The 25,825-nt window shown below is 36.5% G+C and overlaps 1 protein-coding gene across 29 annotated transcripts in view; it reads left to right on the top strand.

The window, feature by feature from the left end:
* The window catches only part of LOC126248677 (twitchin), a 523,948-nt gene that overhangs the window by 248,511 nt on the left and 249,612 nt on the right, over positions 1-25,825 (top strand). For all 29 annotated transcript variants that reach the window (XM_049949938.1, XM_049949935.1, XM_049949939.1 and 26 more), the window contains 13 exons: positions 6,299-6,424; positions 10,078-10,222; positions 10,839-10,978; positions 11,077-11,221; positions 11,329-11,470; positions 12,995-13,119; positions 14,509-14,647; positions 19,152-19,366; positions 19,805-20,011; positions 20,500-20,640; positions 21,844-22,011; positions 22,108-22,232; positions 24,878-25,055. In XM_049949938.1, coding sequence (XP_049805895.1) covers positions 6,299-6,424; positions 10,078-10,222; positions 10,839-10,978; positions 11,077-11,221; positions 11,329-11,470; positions 12,995-13,119; positions 14,509-14,647; positions 19,152-19,366; positions 19,805-20,011; positions 20,500-20,640; positions 21,844-22,011; positions 22,108-22,232; positions 24,878-25,055 — 1,996 coding nt within the window. The remainder of the gene's footprint in view (positions 1-6,298; positions 6,425-10,077; positions 10,223-10,838; positions 10,979-11,076; positions 11,222-11,328; positions 11,471-12,994; positions 13,120-14,508; positions 14,648-19,151; positions 19,367-19,804; positions 20,012-20,499; positions 20,641-21,843; positions 22,012-22,107; positions 22,233-24,877; positions 25,056-25,825) is intronic.

Raw genomic sequence — 25,825 nt, 5'->3', positions numbered from 1 at the left:
TTTTTATTCTGTCTTCAACTAATTATTTATAATCTGAATACTTCCTATTTGTAGGAGATTTTTTTACACAAATTTTATTTTGAATATAGATGTTTCAGTCTCTGATTACCACAAAACACTAATCAAATTAACATTATAATTTTGGAACAATTGCATGTTTCATAACAAAAAAGGTTAAAACTTTCTCCATATGACATTTTAATAAAGGCACTTTGGAATCTGTCCTCACTTCTTTGCATGAGAAACATCTGTTAGATGTGTGAATTATTCACAAGAAAACTTTGTGTTTTAGAATAGTGAGAGGGTAGTCAAACAGCCATCGCGCCGCCGCTCCCTAGCTGAGTTGATCCCTGATTGGCCAGTGCTTCACCATTTTCAGAAGAAGGAGGTTGGACTAATATGTGCTGAAATTTCTGTTCTGTCGATTTCTGTTCTTCTTGAAACTGCTGATCTTCAGTTTGACTTTCTCTTGATTCTTGTGCAGCAACTGCTGCTGTAAACTTTCTTTTTTATATTTATGTTTCTAGCTTTCCTGTGGTCATATAACAACTACTTCTTGCCTTCATGTATTGTCCCCATTTCTTTTTTATATGTGTTGTCTCTATTGCTTGTACATTTTATGTCTTAGAATTATATATGTTCCATAATACGAGTGCAGTTGCTAGTGTTTGTGTGTAATGAATGTATAATCTAGATCTGTGTCTCATTTATGAACTATAATGAAGTTCTTTAAAGAAAGTGTCATGTTTCATGCTGCCCACAGTGAAACAGATCTAACATAACATATAAATGAGGTCTGAATGTTTTTCCTTCTGTCTTTCTCTGATCCCCTCTTTGTCTGTTTGTTAGAGCTTTCTATCAATTAATTTTTCCAATTCTGACAGCTAATGAACTATCTTCTCAACTGAATTGTAGCTAAGTGTTTTGAATGCTCCATACAACAGACAGAGAAATAATTTGCTTAGAAAGAATAACTGTATTTATGTATGATCAACATCTTGTCAGCAGGTGTAGCTGTGTTGTTCACTTATACTGTGTAAGCTAATGTGTTATCTCTTCTAATAGTGGAGAAGGATGAAATAGTCAATACAGCAATATACATCGAAGACTTAATGTATCTATTCTCTAATAGGTACCATCTAAAGATCTCTGTTCATATACTGCTCTTAAATGAGTAGTTTTTCTTCTTTCTGCCTTGTATTTTCACATCTTTTTTGTTATGATGTGCAGTAGTGTATCAGAAGTAAAATAAATTCACTCATAATATGTTGTAGGAGAGCTGGAATTCTCAGTGTAGAATAAAGTGGATGATCCCTCTCTACTTTATATGGGGGTGTATCTATAGTCAAAGATTGGGGAATCTTACAAATATTTAAAATAAAGGAAAAAACATAAAGAATAACTAGGCAAGAATATTATTGTGTTGGATACTGGAAAGCTTATTCCATTTTGGTCTCTTAATATAATGCAATTTGTAAAAAAAATCACATAATGTGGATGTTTTTATTTTCATCAAGAACAAGGCCATACTTTCACTTGCTGAAGTTGTCTCTTTATGATCCATGTTGCTGATGTTATTGTGGTATTAACAACAGGAGGAAGTAAACAGATCATTCACAAAAATACAGTTGACACAAATTGAACATGAACAGACTTACAGCAAAACAAAAGTCTTATATTTATCAAGCAACCTAATTTAGTCATTTTCTTGATTAATATAAATTACCATCAGCATAAAGTCAAATGAAGGTATGACTGTCTAACATTTGCATCTGAAGAATATTCGATTTGGAGCATGACTATAATCTGTAGTCAGAGAGAACACTGATACAAAATAGAACACATAAGAAAAATTCACATGAATAAGTATAAGAAAGCACAGTGCAATTGAAGAACAGCAATTGGGCAACAAAAATAGTTGCTTGAGGGTGTGGATCACAAAAGCTACATTACATGTATCCAGATAGTAAGGTTTCTGAGGGCAAGCTGTGGGGTTGCCTTAAATACCACAAAAAATTTTGGTAACTGATGAGAAGGCTTCTTTGGCCAGACATTTGGTGTTCTAGTGAGTGAAAGGATGAAATTATTATATCATATAAGTTGACAAGTATGTACCAAATTAAAGTAATTTTGTCTTGAAAAAAGAAAGTTATATAATTTGCGGGTAATTGCGAACTTGCCCCTCTTCTTGCAGCAGTGTACCGTCGGTCTCTAGAAGAGCGTAGCGTTCCAAAGGATTGGAAAAGGGCACAGGTCATCCCTGTTCTCAAGAAGGGACGTCGAACAGATGTGCGGAACTATAGACCTATATCTCTAACGTCGATCAGTTGTAGAATTTTGGAACACATATTATGTTCGAGTATAATGACTTTTCTGTAGACTAGAAATCAACTCTGTAGGAATCAGCGTGGGTTTCAAAAAAGATGGTCGTGTGAAACCCAACTCGCGCTATTCGTCCACGAGACTCAGAGAGCCATAGACACGGGTTCACAGGTAGATGCCGTGTTTCTTGACTTCCGCAATGCGTTCGATACAGTTCCCCACAGTCGTTTAATGAACAAAGTAAGAGCATATGGACTATCAGACCAATTGTGTGATTGGATTGAAGAGTTTCTAGATAACAGAACGCAGCATGTCATTCTCAATGGAGAGAAGTCTTCCGAAGTAAGAGTGATTTCAGGTGTGCTGCAGGGGAGTGTCATAGGACTGTTGCTATTCACAATATACATAAATGATCTTGTGGATGGCGTTGGGAGTTCAGCGCGCTTCGTTACAGGATCATTTAATAATAGCGAAAGCGTTACGGAGATGATAGATAAACTCCAGTGGAAGAATCTGCAGGAGAGACACTCAGTAGCTCGGTACAGGCTTTTGTTAAAGTTTCGAGAACATACCTGCACCGAAGAGTCAAGCAGTATATTGCTCCCTCCTACGTATATCTCGCGAAGAGACCATGAGGATAAAATCAGAGAGATTAGAGCCCATAGAGAAGCATACCGACAATCCTTCTTTCCATGAACAATACGAGACTGGAATAGAAGGGAGAACCGATAGAGGTACTCATGGTACCCTCCGCCACACACCGTCAGGTGGCTTGCGGAGTATGGATGTAGATGTAGATGTAGATGGAATTTATTTTATACCAAAATGACTAAAATAGTTCATACATTAGAAGGTCTGAGGCAGAAACAGATCAGTTCCAACATGTCCTGAGATCTATATGTGGAGAACAAATGATGATCTCATTAGTTATTCACAGGTTTTAAGAAATACTAAAGGATGTCTTTTCTGATGTGTCTGTGCATATTTTGTTGCTGTTGGGAGACACAGAAGATGTACCTTAATGCTGTTTATGGGTATTTGTTCTTAGTTCTGAAATATTTATGAAGACTACATGAGAATGCCATCCATCTCATACATAACAATAATACTGTTTCAGATGTGTTGTTGACTGAAAACTGCTAGTATGATATCATATGATAACCAAGAGGAAGGAATAGTTGATCTTAATACACACACAGATAAGAAAGACAATGCACCACGAAGGAATTATCCAAATGTAGTGGTAATCGGTAGATGTGATGTACATGTACAGATAAACAAATGATTACAATTTCAGAAAATTTGATTATTTATTCAGGATCAAGAGCTTCACAAATTGAGCAAGTCATTAATGTGTTGGTCCACCTCTGGCTCTTATGCAAGCAGTTATTCTGCTTGGCATTGATTGATAGGGTTGATGGGATGTCCTGGGCTGTATCATGCCAAATTCTGTCCAGTTTCTGCATTAGATTGTCAAACTCCTGAGCTGGTTAGTGGGACCTACCCATAATGCTCCAAAAATTTTCAGTTTGGCAGAGATCTGGCAGCCATGCTAGCCCAGGTAGGTTTGGGCAAGCATGAAAACAAGTAATAGAAATTCAGGCCATGTGCGACAGGCATTATTTGCTGAAATGTAAGCCCAGGATGACTTACAATGAAGGGCAACAAAATGGGGTGTAGAATATTGCCAACTTACTGCTGTGCAATAAGGGTGTTGTGAATGACAACAAAAGGGGTCTTTCTATGAACCATCATTCCTGTTTGTCAGGCTGCATGGTGGGTGACAGTCTGCTCAGTATCTGACCACTGTCTGGGGCATCTCCAGGAATGTCTTTGGACTGAAATCTCATTGACTGTAGAAGAAATGTCTTCAGTGTTGAGTCCAACTTCAAATTGAACCCCGATGACCCAGTGAAGACATGTCCGGAGATGCCCCAGACAGGGATGGGATACCAACCTACCTGTTGCCCACAATACAGCCCAACAACCAGGAGTGACAACCTGACAGCCACCCATCATAAAGCCTGACGACTAGGAGTGATAATGAAGTATCTGCACTAGCAGAATAGAAATGTGGAAAACACAAGTCCAAAAACAATTTATTGGACTCACCAAAACGAAACAATAATACAATTTCCAAAAGAACAACAGACTCGATCCCAACTGTAGATCATCACCAATGTACAATAACAAATAATAATAGAAAAGACTGGACTCTTCGCGGGGAGAGATCACAACCAAACAATCATACAGTGTCAAGATGTTCATCGATTATCCCAAGTCCATCAGCAAGAGATTGGCCAGCTAGTAGAGGCGTCTGGCCGTGGGCTGCCGGGGTGACAGCTCTGCATACTTCCAAGCGGTGTGTCGAACTGCCCTTTGCCGGTGGTGCACCGTCCTATAAAGCCCGTTTGGTGGATATATCTACCGCAACTATTTGCGATCACTTGCCTGGCATAGCAAAGTAGTGCCTGGGCTAGCTGCAACCTCTGGTGAAGCTGTTCTACAGGCCCCATGAATGGGTAGCGGTCTCTGGCGGCCGTTGGTAGAGACCTGGACTTGTGTTGTGTTGTGGTTACCAGTACATATTTGTGTTGACAACACAGACAACATAGATTTTCATGGTGAATATATGTCCTATGATACAGGCGTCCCATTTTGGTTGGACGTGAAGTGGGATGCCGATGCAGTAGGCACTACAATGTCTGAAGTGGGCAGCCTCAGCAGATAGTCTGGGTTGCCATTTCATTTCAAAGCAGGACCCCTTTGGATGTTGTCCATGCACCCTTACAGTACTGTGGTACATCAACGAAATTCTGTGTTCTGTTTTGTTACCCTTCATGGCAAGGCATCCTGGGCTTGCATTTCAGCCAGCCTATACATGACAAGAATTTATACTGCTTGTCTTCATGCTTAACAAACCCTACATTCGCCATCTAGGTCATTGGATCTCTCCCCAGTTGAGAGCATTTTGAGCATTTTTGACACAGTTTTTCTTGAATAAATCATCCATTTCTTCTGAAATTGTAATCATTTGTTTGCCTGCACATGTACATCACGTCTACAGATATCTGTCCCATTCACATAATTCTTTCATGGTGCATCATTATTTTTTGTTCCCAACCTAGAGTGTATGTGCTTTAGATTTGTTGTAGCAAAAATATCATTTTGCTGTGCGTAATGTGTCATAGTGTTCTTAAGTCATATTCAGTTTGCTACCAGAACTCTTCATTGCCATTAGTGTATGTTTTTCATAATTTGGAGGCTCTTGCAGTATTACAGTTGTGCTTTCAGTCTAGATGCAAACATAAATATTAGTGCAAATCCTTGTCCACTGAGATTTTGGATTTCAGTGCAACATTATGAAGAGACAACACATTTTTTCATAATTGCTAATAACTGTATTTGTTGTAAAATTTACTATCAATTATAAAAGCTTTCTTTCACTGTCTGAGGCACAGCTTATTTTAGAATACTCTGTGAATGTAGAAAATAATCAAACAGTTGAGTAGAACAGCATTTCAGGTGTGTGTGTGTGTGTGTGGGTGGGTGTGTGTGTGAGTGAGTGAGAGAGAGAGAGAGAGAGAGAGAGAGAGAGAGAGAGGAGAGAGGATATGCACAAATGTGCATCTTTTATGTACGCATGCATGTGTCCACAAACGTATGAGTATTTCTTCATATTTCTGCTGTCATGAATGTTATTTTTTCTTTTGTCTGAACTTCAGTGTATGTTAATTATTTCCTTATGTGATTCTACATACGTCTTTCTAGTTTCAGAGAAGTTTTTCCAGTTTCAGTGACATCATTTGTTGAACACTTAGTTGCCTTTTTTTTTGTAGATTTTACAGCTGAACCTTGTATTTGGCTGTGATGAAAACTGGTGGATGCAAGAAACTACTGTGCAAATCAGTGCTGTGCTCTTCTTCCATCATAGTTTTGACTGAACAGATTTACATCTTTTTCCTTTCTATTTTAGAAACAAGAGTCCTTTTTGAAGCCATTAGTGGATCAGGTAGCGAAGGAAGGAAAAGATAAGAAAGTAGTATTTGATGCTGTGTTTTCCAAACCAAATGCAAAACCAAAGTGGATGTTCCGGAAAGATGTAAGTACATGTCCTTCATTTTGATTTCTACAAGTGAACTTGATATCTAAATGCAGAACATTTATAAAGAAGTGAAAAACAACACTAGTGAATTCTTCAAACTTGTACATATAGGGTAAATATAGTGAACAAGTTATATGTGCGTTATAGTGATGAGTTGTTGCAGCCAAGGGCACAGAGACACAAACCCATGATAATTGCATAACTCATTATGCTGTTGTAAAATGCTTCGGAAGGTACTGTTAACCTCCACTTAGTGTGGAAATTATATTTTGCAATGATATTAATACCAACCCCTCATGTACTGGATTTACATACACAAGTACTCCAGGAGCCATTAGACAAATTATTTATGTCTTGTAACTGCTTCAGCAAAATAACTTTCCTATTTGTGCTTAACTCCACTTAACCCTACAGCTTCTGCTATTGCGTCAGCAAGTTCTCCCTTAAGATTTTTCTACAAAGTTTAAATTTGTGACAGTTCAGTCCAACATGTAAAATATTTTAATGTCACACTGGAGTAGCTTTCTTCTCATGGTTAAGTTAAGTGACCATGTTGACTTTGGAACTTTTCCTATGGAGGCATGTGTAATAAAATCATCACAGAATGTACATGTACATTGCAAACATAGGGTCTAAATGTATTGAGAGTCTCTTCAGGTTTGCTGTCAGATACTAAAATCAACTAGATTCAATATTTCAGTGATCCAACTGTTCGCCATCTTCAGGAGAATGCTGCTTCTGCAGCTGCGTCCCACTGAGAACTGCTGTCAAGGTTGTGAATTGACAATCTATATAGGCCTCCACAGTGTACATGGCACATGTGCTGCCCATCACAGTTGCTGCCTTCCGAGACCGGGCAAGTGGCACCACCCTTAGTAGAACACCAGCGGCAATGATAAATCGTTATATATATTAGTACCCAGCAGCTAACCCAAAGAGACTTTCAAGACTTATTGTGCCAGGAAAGCCAACAGAGTCACATAGGGTCTATATGCAGTCAGATGACATAGTTTCAGATAACTAAACATCACTTTTAATATCAGTCAGTTGTCTAAGATTACAGCAAGGACCTGTGAAAATATTTTTGTTTTGACTTATACCTGATGCACGAAAATATTGCATGGTTCACATTCCCATCTGTATTGCACAAACCACAGTCCTATATGGGATAGGTGGGTAGAAAATTTACTAATGTTTAACTTCACATACATGATCATTGTTATGCATTGACGATTTCTATTTCAAATTGTGAACCATGGAAGTGATGCGGGTTTGGGCTGCAGTTTTCAATGATGCACTTATTATGTGATTGTGACTTAATTCAATTGCATCTACCAGTCCTCGTTGTTTCTACCTTTTATTATTGATTAAACTTATTTTTCTATATAAGGAACTGTATTGGTGAGAATTTCACCTGAGTTTGCAGTGTCCTGGAATCCCCTAAAAGTTCTTTATTATGACTGCTGGCATATTTGTATGGCTTTTGTGGTAATATCTATAATTATAGACAGTACATTTGTACTCCTTCTGGGATTTTTAGGACTCTCCAGTATAAATAGGAAATCAGTTATTACCATTATCTTACTTTGTGTCCAAGATCTGTCATGTTTTACTGCTTCCCTGATTGCGATGGCTTTTGCATAACAGATAGTTGATTCTTTAGGTAGGCAATAAAGAGATTGCAAATTTTCTGTGGCGCTGTATGTTGCACCGCTTACTCTTCTCCTTGCTTGATCCAACCATATAAGCTTGTGTTATTCTAGGTGTATGGTATTAAGTAATATGTTGATTTCAAGATTCAGCTTTGTAGAACTTTTGTGCCATTTATCAGTGTTATCAAACACTAGTAGCTTTTCATCTCAGTATCTGAATAGAATTAGGATTTGTGGTAAGATTTTGTATTCTTGTGTTTTGTTGCCAAGCAAGGCCCACCATTTAAACAATTTTAATCATAGCATCATTCTTATGTCTGTCATGAAATTGGTGAATTTTGATATCTATAAATGGTACTTCAATAACCTGTTTATTTAACTATGGTCTTCCTGTGGATTTTCTTTCAACATGAGTTCATCTGCAAGTTCTTCCTTCCTTCTAGCCAATGGTATTTTGCCTGACTCTGCATGTAGAGCACTCACAGGAGTGGTGAGTATGGCTACAGGGCATGTTCGAATGAAACGATACTGGAGAATGACTTGTCTGTTAATCGAGTTAATTGTCCTACCATTGCAAACTATTTAGTTGTAGTCCAAGAATGATTTTACAGGAATCTTTTGCATTCATCTGTGTTTCTGTCTTTGTTGAAATGGTAACTATATGAGCTTTCCACAGTAATCAGAAATTTAAAGGGATTTTTGGATGTGACCTTGATTCCACCATCCTTCATAATATCAGGATAATGCAGAACTCTTCTTCATGTAAAAATGACCACTGATGGCATTTTTAGATTATTTTTTCTCTTTCAGCTAAATTGTTAGCTTTGGTACAATATGATTGACAATTGCTTTCACTGTTTTAGAGAGGACTGTTGAATATAGAGAAAAATAATCTTTGAACTGCCAGATAGTTACACATAGCTAGAAACAATCATAAAGACCTCACATATATAATATGTATAAAAGGGGTCTCAGTATGGCTTCCTTGGGTCATCCCCTGTCAACAGTGTGTGATTAATACATAGTCCTTTTTCGGACACTAATGATTTGAAAGTGCTGATTTGCAAGGAAATCTGACTGAAATAAGCTTGCTTACTAAAAGAAAAATGCCCACATAGCTGTAAGTGCCTACTATGCCACATATTTTTCCCTTCTAAACTCCTCCAAAGTCTTGGTAATTAATAAATGTGAGTTTGTAAATAATTTTGGAGTAAGGGAAATAACTCATTGAGTAATAGAAGACTGGAAGATTGAGTCATTGACAGGGACACAAAAGAGAATGAAAACTTAAATAGAAGACACACACACACACACACACACACACACACACACACACACACACACACGCACACACAAATGGATTGATATTCAGCTGGCACAGTGTAGCCTAGCTCTATGCATCTAAAGGATAATGAAGTTCTCACTCTTTTTTAAAGTGCCTGTCAACAAATCAACTCCTCTACTGTCAGATGAGTGGTTTATGTTACTCCTAAATTTTTAACATTCTGCCAGAACTTTTGATAACATATAAATATGAGTTTGATTGTTGTTAAACATAATGCTAGCCACATGTTTGTGCAGAACCAAATATTCCCCTTAGTGGCAACAACCAGTGTTTAGGATTCATAATTCTATTTTTGACATCATAGTCATCTTTTAGATTGTTCATCTAAATTGATACTGTTTCATGTAGTGTATGTTCATTTCAGCTACTCTCTATGTCACACCTAAATGCTCACTTACTTCCAACTACAGCATAGCATTCATTCTCTACTGACTCATTCATCAAAAATAAAAGTAATTGAGTGATTAATAAAACAAACACATGAATTATGATTAAAAAAGTTCTCATTATGTATCATGTCTGCTTAAGTTTAAATATGGAAATAAGTCTAAATTATATAGAGGCAAGTTTTCACATGGATAAAATTTCCTTGACATGGCTGTAAATTTTCATTTGTGCATGTCATAATTTACCAGTATTTCTCTTCAATGCAGGAGCTGTTTCCTGGCTCGAAATACAAATTTGTTAATGAAAATGATGTGTACAAACTTATCATTAACATGCCCAAAGTTGAAGATACTGGAAAATATACTGTTGAAATTGGAGGTATTTCATGCACTGCATTCTTAAATGTTGAAGGTAAGCTATGATATTCTGGAACATAAACGTTAATGCTATGTTTGCTATTTTATAAATAAATATGTTCTCAGGTATGCACCTAAGAAGAAAGAATGTAAAGCATCAAACGTTCTCATGAACATCAGTATATGTTGTTTTGCCCACATCCTGGAAGAAACTTGTTTTCATTCCCACTATTGCTCTTATGAAGTGTGTTTTTCCTGTGTTCCATAAACAAACAGAAAGAAATGTTACATTTATTCCAGTGTGAAATAACTTAAGAATTTACTTTCTCCAGTAATTTCAACTTCTGTAACCAGCAGTCAACTTACACATAAATAATGTGTTTTCATGAAAGCATTTGTCATTTCTTATTAAAATATCAGCACAAACTGAAGATAACCTGATAAGTTTTTTGTAACTCCAAGGTTTTTGTAAAACTATAGGTGATGCTATTAAAACAGCACACCCATTTCAGTTACTTGCACTAGTTGCAAATCAAATCTGAACATACCAAAACACATTCCATGCTAGTTTCTTCTATTGTGGTTGATTTATTTATGTATGTAAATCATTTGGCATATTAGACATTATGAGTGTTTTATGAATACCATTGTGATCAATATTTATTTTACAGAGGCTGATCCAGTATACTCATTTTTGAAACCTTTAAGCAAGAAAATAGAAGGTTTCACAAAGCATGAAACATCTATGGAATGTACTGTTAGCAGCAGCATGGCTATTATACATTGGTACAAAGGAAACACAAAACTTGAGGTATAACTTCAGTTAATTAATTTGGCTTTTAATGTAGATTACTAACTGTAGTTAAAAATTTAATTTTTTTATACTCACACTTTAATTTTTGTGTAAAGGAGGGAGATAAATATGAAATGAGCAAGGACTTAGCTGGTATCTGCCGGTTGACAATCAAGAATTGTGAACTTACTGACAGTGGTGAATATTCTTGCCGAATTGCTAAGCAGGATGATAAAACCACGACAACAGTTAAAATAATTGGTAAGATAAAAGACTAGAAAGTTTAGTTCTTCAAATTTTTGGTAATGTTTGAATATAATCAATCTCCATTTAGTTAACTGTTCATGAGATTTGTTTCCATATTACAGAGTATCCTTACAAGTTTGTAAAAGTGTTGAAGAGTCAACAGATAACAGAAAAGGAAACTGTCACATTACTTTGTGAACTTGATGATGCCGGAGGGGAAGTTACATGGATGAAAGGTGATGAAGAAGTGAAACCAGATAAAAGGTAATACTACACTTTTGTGAAAAAGTTTGTGAATAATATGTTAGAGTAAACCTAAGATGTAGTAATAGGAATGTCAGATTATTTGTAATGTTACAATGACTAAAATTAAATCATTTTATAACAAATTCTTCATTAATTCATATTCCAGTAGTATTTCTGAGGTGTTTCATACAAACACTGTTTGACTTACTACTGTACTTGTATGTGTGTTTTGAGTATGTTTTTAGTGTTTCATGTAAGTATTGGTAGCAAACTTACTATGTAAAAAGTTGATTTAAGTTTCAATTTTATTATCAAAGGTAACATTCAGTTTGACATAGATCATGTTCCAGCACATTTCAAAGTGGCTACGCTTTTCTGAATCATTTTAATGCACTTGATAGTGGGACCTTAGTCAAATGTAATTGCTGTACAAGAAGAGATATTTTTAAAAACTTTGTGTAAATAAATATATGTTTTTTTTTCTGTAATGTCTTGAGAATTATGACTGGTTATAATTACAAATGCTAATAAATAACAGTGAGATGAACACTAATAAATGTTGTATGCATAGCTCCAAAATTAAACTATAACAGAATAAGCATATAACATATTCAACTTGTTTGGCAGTAGCAAACATAAACAAATGTGACGAGATGTTCAGGACTCCAGCAGAAGAGATCAAAGGGCTTGATTCAATGGAACAAGTCAGGCATTTATTGAGAAGGTGACTGAGGAGAGTAACAATGAACTGCAAAAAGAGATGAAACTTGAAAATCTGAACAGGTACTAAAGAAAACAAATAATGTGTTGAAGAGGAAGAAGATGAGACTAATGGGGTCTGATTACTGTATTACTGAGGTTGGGAAGTCAACAAGAAGCTGCCTTTATGTATGGAAAATAAAGAGTATGCTAGTAAAAAATTTTCAGTAGCCCTGGTAGAGGTTTTGTGTGCTGTATTCCAGTCCTGTCTTATCACTGGGCAGGTTTAAAAAGTTCTAATTCTCAAAACTTGCATTTGTCTCACACTTTTGTCATTTCTGTGTCTGCTGCCAATTGATAAACAGAGGATTCTTTCCATGTTTGTTCAATTTTCACAAATAATTTAATTTTGTTTGTTTAGTATATTATGATCAATAAAATACCCCAAAGCACATTTCATGGCAATCACATAAACAAACAAACTTGATCTAACAGCAGAACTTGTGTTTGTGATCCTGTTTATGAATTTCACTGACATTGTGTCAGTATTCATTGTCAAGTGCGAAATAAGGTGTTGCTACTGCAAACTGTATTTCAGTCATTGAGAGATATTTGCTAGTTGCATCACATCATGCCAAAAGAAGGATGGAAAGAACTATAAAACAAACTTTATGCAATACTTAGTGACTGTTGACTGTTATAGAAGTCACAATGTAATAATTTTAGAATGCATTATTGAAAACATTTCCATCTCCATTTAGTACACCAGGTACACAGTTGGTATTGGTCATATTTCCTGTACTTTGTTCATAGCTCAATGATATGACTTTTCTCTTCTTTCAGAATACATATTGTGAAAGATGGAAGGAAGAGAAAGCTTATAATTAAGGACTCCAAAGTAACAGATTGTGGAATGTATTCCTGTGTCAGTAATGCTGACAAGACAGAGGCTGAACTAGTTATCCAGTGTAAGTGTTTTTATTGTTGATTTTCATGAGAATAGTCTAAATGAAATAACCAGAAATAAAACATTAGCTGTAACAAATCAAATTGAATCTCTCAGCCTGCCAGTCCCAAAATTCATAACAAAGAACTTGTATGCACAGTGGACAATAGCCATAGAATTCTGCTAGAAGAACTATACTTCTCTGGTTTTAGAGACTCAGAGCTATCTCTGATCGTATCCTTTCTGACTGACAGAAAACCAATTCTGCAGTTCAACAATATTAGACCAAAAGTCTTGGATATCACATAGGGTATGCCACTGGTTCCTGTGTTTGCACCTTTACTCTTAATAATATGTGTAAATAACATGCCCAATATTATGTTGTGTACATTCATACTCATTGTGGGATGATACCACTTTTGTTACAGCTAGGAAAGACTTTGAAACATTAAAGCAAAAAAGTAGACATAATTTCAGAGCAACCAGTAAGTGGTTCAAAATCAATGAATTATGTATTAGTCATGAAGAAACTGTAAATATTCTCTTTAGTTTATGTATTAAAGATGATGGCAACAACTGTGCTTCAGATCTTTTTGGGATTCATCTAGGCTCAGAGTTAACATGGAAGAATTGTACCAATTATATCTATAATATGTTAGCACATGTTATGTATTTATTTCTTAAACTATGGTCATATGTTAGTGACAGCTGTTGCTCAGTTCATATTATGCCATTTTCCAAACCCATTTTACATATGGTGTTTAGGTATTGGGGATGTCCTCTGGGGCAAAAAAACTTCTCATTTGGCGTAAGAAGCCAATCAGATGCATCCATGGAGTCAGAGATAATGAGTTTTGTGGACCATATTAAAAAAAAAAAAACCTAAAAATACCAACAGTTATGTCCCTATTTGTAATAAGTTGTCTAATACATACAAAAGAAAACCAACACAGTTACAAACTATGACAAGCTGTCCATCAGTGTAACACATGCCTAAAACAGAAGATGGACATCACTGTCACTAGACTTAAGAAAACTCAACATAGTTACAAACACATGATGGTGAAACTATTTAACATGTTGCCAGTGTCAGCACACAATGTGTCACTGAATATGTTTAAAAACACTATCCAGAAATGGCTTAGAGAAAAACCACTATGCAATAGAAGATTTCTAAGTGTGTCCAAAAGATAATCTCAAGTACTAATTCAATTTCATTTAGATTAAACTTACATATGTGAATATGTTGAATATATCACATGCAGTATGAAGGACAACTTTGTGTCTTGATAGACAGTAATGATAAAAAATGTGTTTTACATGATGTAAGTTGCTTATATAATTCTCTATATGTAAGTGTGTAAGCATAAGTTAACATTGTATTAATTAATTACATGTTATGTGCTCATAGATCAAAATCGTTTCAACAAGAAACTTAAAGACACCACTGTGGTAGAACGAGAAAAACTTGTGCTGGACATTGAACTTCAGGATCAGACTGCTCCAGCTGAATGGTTTTTCAATGGAGAACCAATCAAGGAATCTGACAGGTACAGATATAATAAGGTTTTCTTTGTATGTCATGTGAATTTTCAGCTCTGAACTATAAATAAGTAGCATCTGTTATCTCATTGTTTGGAGGAAGAACAAAGAAATTAAGTTGCATATGTATTACATCAATTTAGAACCGCTGAGAGAGCTCATTTTACTAAGGAACCATTTTTTGTTGTGTGGGCTTATTACTGGGTGTCTGTTTCTCAGTCTTGAATGTGTCCTTGCACTGTGACAAAATTCATCAAAACCAATCAACTCTGTTCACTACTGACAATTTCTTATGCTGTGCTGAAAGGCAAAAATGGCAATGCTCCAGCACAGCTTCACAAAAAGCTGCATGAAGAAGTCTTTTGGGCACTTGAAGGAATGAAAACATATGTGCAGATGAAAATGGCTCCTACTGTGGGGATTCAAGTGGCTCCTACTTTGAAGACAACCACTCCTGATTGTACATAAGTGGTAAATTCACTAATCTGCTGGACCAGTGTTCTTTCTTTTGCCAAAGGTCCCTCATGTGATATTTATGGTGGGTCACAGTACACTGCCACTGAATTGATGATAAAAATGTGATTAAACTTAAGGACACAGCTCAAGATTCAAAAAGTAGTAGAAGAAACATAGAGTAAAGGTGTTATAAATCCAAAGTTACTTAGTTAGTTGGTTACGTGTTCCATTGATCAATCGCACTGTACAGTAGCTGTTGTGATGTGGAACGTGTCAAGTGCACAAGCAATGCACACACACACACACACACACACACACACACACACACACACACACACACACATATATATATATATATATATATATATATATATATATATATATATAAAGAAAGATGATGAGACTTACCAAACAAAAGCGCTGGCAGGTCGATAGACCTGCCAGCGCTTTTGTTTGGTAAGTCTCATCATCTTTCTTTTTAGATATATTTTTCCACGTGGAATGTTTCCCTCTGTTATATTCATAATTGAATATTGAAATATGTCTACTTGTGAGATGTCTGCTTGTGTCTGTATATGTGTGGATGGATATGTGTGTGTGTGCGAGTGTATACCTGTCTTTTTTTCCCCCTAAGGTAAGTCTTTCCGCTCCCGGGATTGGAATGACTCCTTACCCTCTCCCCTAAAACCCACATCCTTTCGTCTTTCCTTCTCCTTCTCTCTTTCCTGATGAGGCAACAGTTTATTGCGAAAGCTTGAAGTTTGTGTGTGTGTTTGTGTTTGTTTGTGTGTCTATCGACCTGCCAGTGCTTTCGTTCGGTAAGTCACATCATCTTTGTTTTTAGATATATTTTTCCCGCGTGGAATGTTTCCCTCTATATATATATATATATATATATATATATATATATATATATATATATATATATTACAAGGTTAAAGGTTAATATATCTATTATTTATTCCTATCCAAGAATTCATCTATGGTATAGAAGGAGTTTCAAGGAGATATGATTTCAATTTATTTTTGAAGCTATTACTGCTGTCTGTCAGACATTTTATTTCCTCTGGTAATTTGTTGAAAATTTTTATAGCAGCATATTTTTCCCCTCTCTGTGCCAAAGATAGGTTGAGTAAAGAATAGTGTAAGTCTTTATTTTTTCTGGTATTATAATCATGAATGTCACTGTTGTTTTTAAACTGGTCGATGTTGCTGAGAACAAATTTCATTAGTGAGTAAATGTACTATGAGGCTGTTGTAAGAATTCCCAATCTTTTAAAAAGATGCCTACAAGATGTACGACTATGACCCCCACACATTATTCTAACCACATTCTTTTGAGCAGTGAATACTTTTTGTCTAAATGTTGAGTTACCCCAAAATATTATTCCGTATGACATCAGAGAGTAAAAATATGCAAAATATGTTAGCTTACTAATTTCTGTATACTCAAAATTGGTAATTATTCTGCTTGCAAAAGTTGCTGAACCTAGTCACTTTATAAGATACAAAATGTGAATTTTCCAATTAAGATTCTCATCTATACGTACGCCCAAAAACTTAGTATGCACTACCCTGTATACTGACTTCTGTTGATGTTTTATACTTATTGAAGGAACTGTACTTTTTGCAGCAGAAAATTAGATGTATTGTGTTTTTTCAAAGTTTGTTTTGAACACCATAGTGCTTTGCTAGGCATGGTCCTGTTGGAGATGGTATGCCATTGCCTTCCTCTGACCTTTGAACTGACTTACCCAGCCACTTATTGGCGGAAGTACAGTTTAATGTAGATTCTGAACTGCTGTGTACCTTAGCATTTTTCACAACAAACATTACCAGAGATGAAAAAGTATACACAATGAATAATAATTCCTTAATAATCCAAGCAGTCTTGTCTCTTTACTGTTAAGGTAGTATACTTATTGGTAGTCACATGTACTCCTTCTTGATCATTATAAATATCAGATAAATTCTTAGTTTCCTGTAGACATAAAAGTGCAAGTAAATTTTTCCTGACTACCAAAGAGTAAATTTTTATATCCTTTAGTCAAACAAATCATACACTACGTGATCAAAAGTATCCGGACACCCCCAAAAACATATGTTTTTCATATTAGGTGCATTGTACTGCCATCTACTGGCAGGTTCTCCATATCAGCAACCTGAGTAGTCATTGTGAGAGAGCAGAATGGAGCACTCCGCAGAACTCACGGACTTCGAACATGGTCAGGTGATTGGGTGTCACTTGTGTCATACGTCTGTACACAAGATTTCCACACTCTTAAACATCCCTAGGTCCACTGTTTTCAATGTGATAGTGAAGTGGAAATGTGAAGGGACACGTACAGCACAAAAGCGTACAGGCCGACCTTGTCTGTTGACTAACAGAGACTTCCAGCAGTTGAAGAGAGTCGTAATGTGTAATAGGCAGACATCTATCCAGACCGTCACACAGGAATTCCAGACTGCATCAGGATCCACTGCAAGTACTATGACTGTTAGGTGCAAGGTGGGAAAACTTGGATTTCATGGTCGAGTGGCTGCTCGTAAGCCACACATCACACCAGTAAATGCCAAATGACGCCTCGCTTGATGTAAGGAGCGTAAACATTTGACAATTGGACCGTGGAAAAATGTTGTGTGGAGTGATGAATCACAGTACACAATATGGCAACCCAATGGCAGGGTGTGAGTATGGTGAGTGCCCGGTGAACATCATCTGCCAATGTGTGTAGTGCCAACAGTAAAATTCGGAGATGATGGTGTGGTCATGTTTTTCATGGAGGTGGCTTGCACCCCTTGTTGTTTTGTGTGGCACTACCACAACACAGGCTTAAAAGATGGTTCAAATAGCTCTGAGCACTATGGGACCTAACTTCTAAGGTCATCAGTCCCCTAGAACTTAGAACTGCTTAAACCTAACTAACCTAAGGACGTCACACACATCCATGCCCGAGGCAGGATTCGAACCTGCAACAGTAGCGGTCGCATGGTTCCTGACTGTAATGCCTAAAACCACTTGGCCACCCCGGCCGGCACACAGGCTTACATTGATGTTTTAAGCACCTTCTTGCTTCCCCCTGTTGAAGAGCGATTTGGGGATGGTGATTACATATTTCAACACGATCGAGCACCTGTTCGTAATGCATGGCCGGTGGCGGAGTGGTTACATGACAATAACATCCCTGTGATGGACTGGCCTGCACAGAGCTCTGACCTGAATCCTATAGAACACCTTTGGGATGTTTTGGAACTCTGACTTCGAGTAACATGACAGCAACTGGAAGAGCAGCGTGCTGTCTACATGCACCTTCATGCTGCATCTGATAATGCCATTGGCAGAGGATGACACGGAATTTGGTCATGTCTGATTTGCCCATCTAGGGCAAATGTGGAACTTTACCTTTTTTCAAATTAGGCTGTAAGTAGGCTACAGGTAATTGGTCAGAAAAGCTTTGAAACATGTGAATGTTAGTTTGTAATTGTTGTTGGAGAAAGGCATTGCATTGAATTAGGGCATAATTGAAGTTTATACTCTATTTGATTTGAGCACTATGGATATTTGAAGATATTTGTTTACCTGGCATTCAGAAACATTGTACTTTGTAGATGCAGATGCCTCCATTTCGTGTATGCAATTTGCTCTAGGGTGTATCCAGAAGGTTACTTTCCATACTTTGAATAATTTTTTTCATTGATCTTTATTCATCAGATTTTATGTAATTCAAGTGTATACACTTTCCCAGGTTCTACAGTTGTAACCTTTTTTTGTGCTTATAACTGTTGAGATATGTCTAACTCTCCATTTCAAGCTTTATTCAATTTTGCAATGCCATCTCTTGTAGAGGTAATGAAATTAGTTTTTATATTTGATTTTCAACAGGCAGGTTAACTACAAATATTTCAACTTTTTCATTTACTTATTTTATTATTTATTTAGTTGTATGCTTATTGCAAGACTAAAATGGTGCTGTTCTTTCAGTTAAGAAAATTGGTATGGAAGATAATTTATTCTCCTTGGTTTTAACTTCTGTGAATGTTTTTTCTTATCCCCAGAATACAAATTAAGAATCTGGGAGGAGGCAAGCACCAACTCATTTTCAATCAAGTTCAGCTTGACGATTCTGGAGAAATACGGTGTGAATCTGGAAAACTGTCATCAACTGCAAAAATTACAGTCAAGAAAGGTGAAGAGAAACCAGTTATAGATTTCCCTGATGAAGTTGATGGCCCTTGTAATAAACCTATAATATTTGAGGTCCCATACAAAGGCAAGTAAATTTTCCTTATTATATGTCAAAGATCTATGCCTTTAACTAATTTAGAAGTAAATGAGACCATTCAATAAATACCAGAAGCGTTGACTCAACAATAGGCACACACAAAAGAAAAAGGAAACTTCCTAGCTTTTGGAATCAATCCCTTCTCAAGCTAGAGTAAAAATAAGTGTGCACCCACACTCACACGTGCACACACACACACACACACACACACACACACACACACACACACAAGCTCAAGCTCAAGAAAGGATGAATTCTGAAAACTGGCAAGTTTTCTTTGTCTCTTGTGTGCTTGGCGATGACTCAATGCTTCTGCTATTTGGTGAGTGTTCTCCTATACTCCTAAATTGTTTACATTCTACCACAATTTTTCCTACTAGATTTTTGCCTTTTTTAGTTAAAGTAATGTTTATAAAACATTTCCAGTGGAAGGAACAAGGCAGTCACAGATAGAAGCAAAACTGTTAAAGGATGGTAAACCTCTACCTCTGAAGGATGTGGATGTTGTTGTAGCTGAAGACAAAATAATATATAAAATCAAGAAACCAGCTAGAAATTTGTCTGGCCCATACCAGATAAAGATTTCGAACTCTCAGGGAGAAGCTGTGCAGAATGTGAAGATCAATATGCAAGGTAAGGAAAAGTTTTCTTTTTGTAAGGAGTTTTAATTCTCTCTTGAAGCTCTTTAAGTTTACAAATAATATATTATGGCTATTTCTTCTTACAAAAATGGGCTTAATGTGTAGTTATTGCCATGTTGAGATATGTATTTTATTGTCTCTGCTATAACATTGAGAAATTTAATAAAGTCTTCTAACATTTAGTAGATATTTAACTGCAATCTTGGACAGTGGCATATAAAGTCCTTTGGCGCACAATCTGTTTGCCCATTGGTTAAGAAATCACCATTTCAGCTGAACTGACATTAGCAATAAGAAACATTAATTTCCTCAGATTTGTTGTTGAATGAATTTTAGAAATAACAGTAATTTTTTCCTCTTGTTACTGCAGTTTTTAACTGAACATTTGAGACATCTATATAATTCATTGTTATTGTGTATAGTTAACATTAGGTAAATGAAGATAATTCTTACGACATTTGTTTTCCTATTATTTTACAGATGTTCCATCACCGCCAAGGGATGTAACTGTTACTGAAATATTCCAGAATTCATGTGTTGTTAAGTGGAAACCATCTGCTGATGATGGCGGAGCCCCCCTTGTTCATTACGTTGTTGAACGCCTGGATATGAGTGTCAAAGGCAAGTATCTGTGAGTTTGTCACATATGGTTTTCCTTTATAAATGAATTTGTAATTATTCCAGCGTACTTTAAGATTAAACTGAACCCTACGAACTTTTCTAAATTTCACAGGACCAAATTTATTATTACTTTTTCATAAACAGTCACGTTCTAAATTTGAAGGTATTTTTCAGTACAAAATTATTTGGAAGGATTTCATTTCACTCCACAGAACTATGCTTCATATCTGGGTACCTTAAGAATATTTTGTCAGAAGAAATCTCCCAGACTTATACTGTACTTTTGGCAGTCACCTAAATCTCATACTATAATAATACTGTTGACACCTTTGTGGAATGTTAAAGTTTTGTGGTTTGGCAGCAACAAAATTTTTCTGTTGGTCTGTTTTTGTCCTTTTTTGTATTGATGCATCTCGCATATCAGAATATAGTGCGGTATGAAAGTTTCATGTCAGTACCAGTGCTATTTCTGTGCAACTTCACCATCCATTTTTAATATGAATCATGTCTCCTTTGAACATGTAATGAAGCAGAAATACATTGTGTCTGAAATGCTGATTACTATGTACAGAGTTGCTGTTACTATGTAGCGAGCAGAAAGAATATTCCTGTATACATAGGTGTTCATAAATGACTAAAAATCAGAGATTGACAACCAAAAGTTGAACCAAAGCCCATTAAATGTAAGAAAGATGGCCTAATCTGTGGAGAGTGTAGGTTGTGACAAAATCCTTTTTTACAGTGTTAATTTCTGTAATTCATGCTTGTTTATTTGAAAGTTAAGAAATTAATGAAAGTGAGAAACATGTTAATGAACTGCAAAATTCACTATGACTAAATACCCAAAGATATCTGAACTGTACACAGGTCAGGTATTTTGTTTCTCTGTATCATTTCTACATTCTCCTTGTCCTTCATCTCTATGTAACCATTGAAGACAGATACAGAGCAGTAACAGTCTAATTTTATGATTAAGAGATGTCTTAATTGCTTCAATTCAGTAAATGACTGGCACAGATAGTATTGATGCTTTGTTGTTTTTCCCATCACTCATTTAGGGCTACTGCTGTTAACAAAATTTCATCCATTTTTAAGTAGCTGCCCTCTTCTGTACTGCAGTTCTCATGATATGCATCTTGCTCAAACTATCTTACTTTGTATAAAAACTAAACATATATACATATGTCTTGAATTTGTTACCAGGTGGTTGGGACAGTGTTGCTGAAATCACACCTGACAAGCCCACAGTTTTTAAGTGTGAGGACTTAGTTCACAAAAGAGAATATAAATTCCGTATACGAGCAGTAAACAAACTGGGCTCTTCTGAACCAGCACTTTTTGCTAAACCAGTATTGGCAAAAGATCCATGGGGTAAGTTCTTCTTAACGGAGCAGTGGGCCTTCTCTGAACATTTTATTTTTGTGAAATTCGTTACCTACTCAATAAACAACATTTATTGATTTGCAGATGAGCCAAGTAAACCAAACAATGTGGAGGTTGTGGACTGGGATAAAGACCATGCTGATCTAAAGTGGACAAAACCTGAAAATGATGGTGGAGCTCCAATAACTGGATATGTTATTGAGTTTAAAGTATGATAATTGCTTCAATGATTTTCAGTACATAAGAAAATAACTGCATGAAAACATCTGTGTGTGTTTTGTGTCCAATTTGTTTTTATCTTAAAAACAAATTTAAAAAACATGCTCTAAGCCATGCTAACAAATGTGTCCTCTGGGTTATTTGTACCAGTCGTTCTATCAGTGAAGTTAGAGATGATCATCACTTTCATTTCCTTTTCTGTACATTTATTCCTTTTCAACTGAGATAGGTAGAGGTGTGCATATTAGTGTAAGGTACAAATAGTTTTCTTCAGTGTATACACCACACTAAACTATATAGTTGAGGATATTTCATTTACTGATGTCATCAAATTACCAGATTTGTACTATCTTAGATGAAGAATCATTGATCCATGCACAGCAACTGTAGTACAAACAAGATGAATCTAGAATCTATATCGTGCTCTTCCAGTGCTGCTCTTTGGGGCACAGGCACCTGCAAGTGCCTGTCACTCACCCAAAGGCAGGTGCAGGTAGTATACACTATCCACCACCATGTTCTATGCCTGCATTTCAGCTGTTTGTTCACACCTGTCCACCTCTGCCCACAGGTGCCTGGCCACTTGTGGGTGCCCAGCTATCTATGGCAGCACTCAAATTGGAACAGCCTGATCTACACCATTATAAAATAATTGCTAGAAGCTGCCCTAAAAACAATGTTCCACACCCTGTCACTTTGCAGCCTGGTGATGTACACATTCAACTTCAGATATTGTGCCCATAGACACACTTCTGATTTTATCCAACACCCTCACATAAATGTTCACAAATACTCTTGCACAGCATGGCAGTCAGACCTGCCCACTATGAGCTTGTGTAAAACACAATGGGATGACACTTGGTCTAATCTGTGCAAGCAGCAGTTCCTACTGAGCGCATTTATTAAAGGTTGAAGTAGTGTGTGATACTACTTCTCAAGATTACATCTGACACTTCTACAACCGTCTCTGAATTTCAACAGTAAAGTTCTCTGTTGATATACAACATTTCTCTTATGGTGTCTGCCACTGGAGCTTGTGGAACACCCCCATAATGCTCTTGTGCTTACTGCATGATCCTGTGATGAAACTTGTTGCTCTTCTTTGGATCTTCTTTATGTTGTCTGTTAATCTAATCCAGTAAGGGTCCCAGATTGATGAACAGTACTCAAGATTTGGCTCTGTGATTTTTTTGGCTGAATTACATTTTATTAATCTAATGTCTTTAATGGGGTTAGAATGGAAAAAAAAATTTTTGTTCGCATTTTTATCTCATTATAAAATTTGCTATTATCTGAATAAAATGATATATATGTCACTTATAAACTCACATGGGAAGTATTTTTTTTTTTTAAATATAATCTACACTGGTTGAAAAAGTTAAAATTTTTATGTGCATTACTTCAAGATCTAATAAAATCAGTAATTTTTTTATATAGAAGGCTGTGGATTGCTGTGTTATAAAGGTCATGTCCATAAGAGGATGGGCACTAGGTTGAAGATGTTGAAACAAAGTTTGAGAGACAAGAAACTGTCTGATGGTAAAACCATAAGAGGCAGGCTGACAGACAAAATGATTGATGAGTGACAGCAGTATTATGGCACGGCCATTAGAAATAATTTGTTGAAAATGAAGCAGGTAGTATGGGCTACCCTCTTCCACAGACTGTCAACTGATGAAAAACCAGTACACCACCTTTGCCCTCCTGGACCTAATTCATGGTGCAATTACCACAATGCCCAGTACTCAAACAGTTCATATAGCCATAAACATGCCATCGCAGCAGCAGTCATGGATATCATAAAACCTATTTACAGAGACCTGGCAAATCCTGAATTATCGAAGAAGTGTCTGCTTGGCCAGACTCAAAATCCCAATGAGTCATTCAGTAATCTTATATGGACTTGCTTACCAGAAAATGTTTTTGTTGGAATGAAGACACTAAAGTGGGGGGTCAGTGATGCTGTTATTGCTTTTAATGATGGCAACATTGGTAGGATGAAAGTTCTACAGCATCAGAGAACTTGAACGGATGGACAAGATTCACACTGATAAAGTAGAGTATGCAGCACAGTGGCCCACTAAGGAGTCCAGAAAGAAGAAAAGAAGAAAAAACTTTCAAAAAAGTCAAGAGGATGATATACAGTACAGGGCAGGGTGCTTCCGAGTGACTAAAAATAAAAAATTAAGCATATATTAAGTGAGTTACAGTCTTTTGAAACTTTAGAAACCGTTCCTGAAAGTTTACATTTGCTGTTGCATTTTCCCCTAAATCTCAGAAACCACTTTGAGTAGAGTATTCAAATTTTCAGGGACTAACAACATACATATCCTGAGTCTACTGAACTAAAAGAAGAACACAGTGTTTTGTATAATTAAAATTATTTAGGATAACGTACAAAAAATGTACGCCAAAAGCAGTGGCTGAAATGCAATTATTGTAGTTCAGTAGACTCAGAACATACAGTTAAGGTCCTGTAAAAGTTTCATGTCAATGGCTACAGTGGTTCCTGAAATTCAGGGAATCCAAGTCACTAAATTTAACATTGTCAGGACACGGCATTTCAACTCCTATTTAACTGCACTTTAATGCATAATTATGCTGATGATATGCTGATTTATGTATCCTTCTATAGGAAAAGTTTGGAAAAGACTGGCAAACTGGAAAAGTACTGGATGGTGACATAACTGCTGCTACCATCGATGGTCTGAAGGAAGGAACACAGTACGAGTTCCGCATTAGAGCAGTTAACAAGGCAGGACCTGGAGAACCTAGTGATGCAACAAAACCAATTATAGCAAAGGCAAGATTTGGTGAGTGTGGTTCAAGTTAAGGTATCAATTTCAAATTTGGAATACAAATTTTAAAAACTGATATTGTTATTTCATGTATGTTGAATACGTACCACCACAGAAATAATGTGAAACACTGAATTCGTGGGAAAAAAAAGGGAGAAATGAAGTGAACTATTGCAGTAGTAATCTCCAGGCAAGCCAGGAAGGACGATGATTTAGCTTTCAGTTTATCCATTATTGTGCACAGTATTCATGGTTTGTCTTAATGAATCTTGAAAAATTTTGGAATAGATCCAGCGCTAAGGCTGTGTTTGAACTTGTCTACTGCCCTTGTAATAATTTAGCTAGTATTCTGTATAAAAGACTTTTTTATACTGATGTTGCAAGTCCTAACTAAGAATAAAGTATGTAATTGTTAAAATTACATGGAGGTTGAGTGGCTGGCCAATACTTATATTCAGGTGGTGAAAATCCTAGTACTGCTAACAGGAACACTTACAGTAGGAAATACACTCCTGGAAATGGAAAAAAGAACACATTGACACCGGTGTGTCAGACCCACCATACTTGCTCCGGACACTGCGAGAGGGCTGTACAAGCAATGATCACACGCACGGCACAGCGGACACACCAGGAACCGCGGTGTTGGCCGTCGAATGGCGCTAGCTGCGCAGCATTTGTGCACTGCCGCCGTCAGTGTCAGCCAGTTTGCCGTGGCATACGGAGCTCCATCGCAGTCTTTAACACTGGTAGCATGCCGCGACAGCGTGGACGTGAACCGTATGTGC

Source organism: Schistocerca nitens, chromosome 3 (assembly GCF_023898315.1).
Source record: "Schistocerca nitens isolate TAMUIC-IGC-003100 chromosome 3, iqSchNite1.1, whole genome shotgun sequence".
NCBI classification, from domain to species: domain Eukaryota; kingdom Metazoa; phylum Arthropoda; class Insecta; order Orthoptera; family Acrididae; genus Schistocerca; species Schistocerca nitens.
The sequence above is the reverse complement of the archived record's forward strand: the minus strand, read 5'-3'. Positions and strand labels throughout refer to the sequence as shown.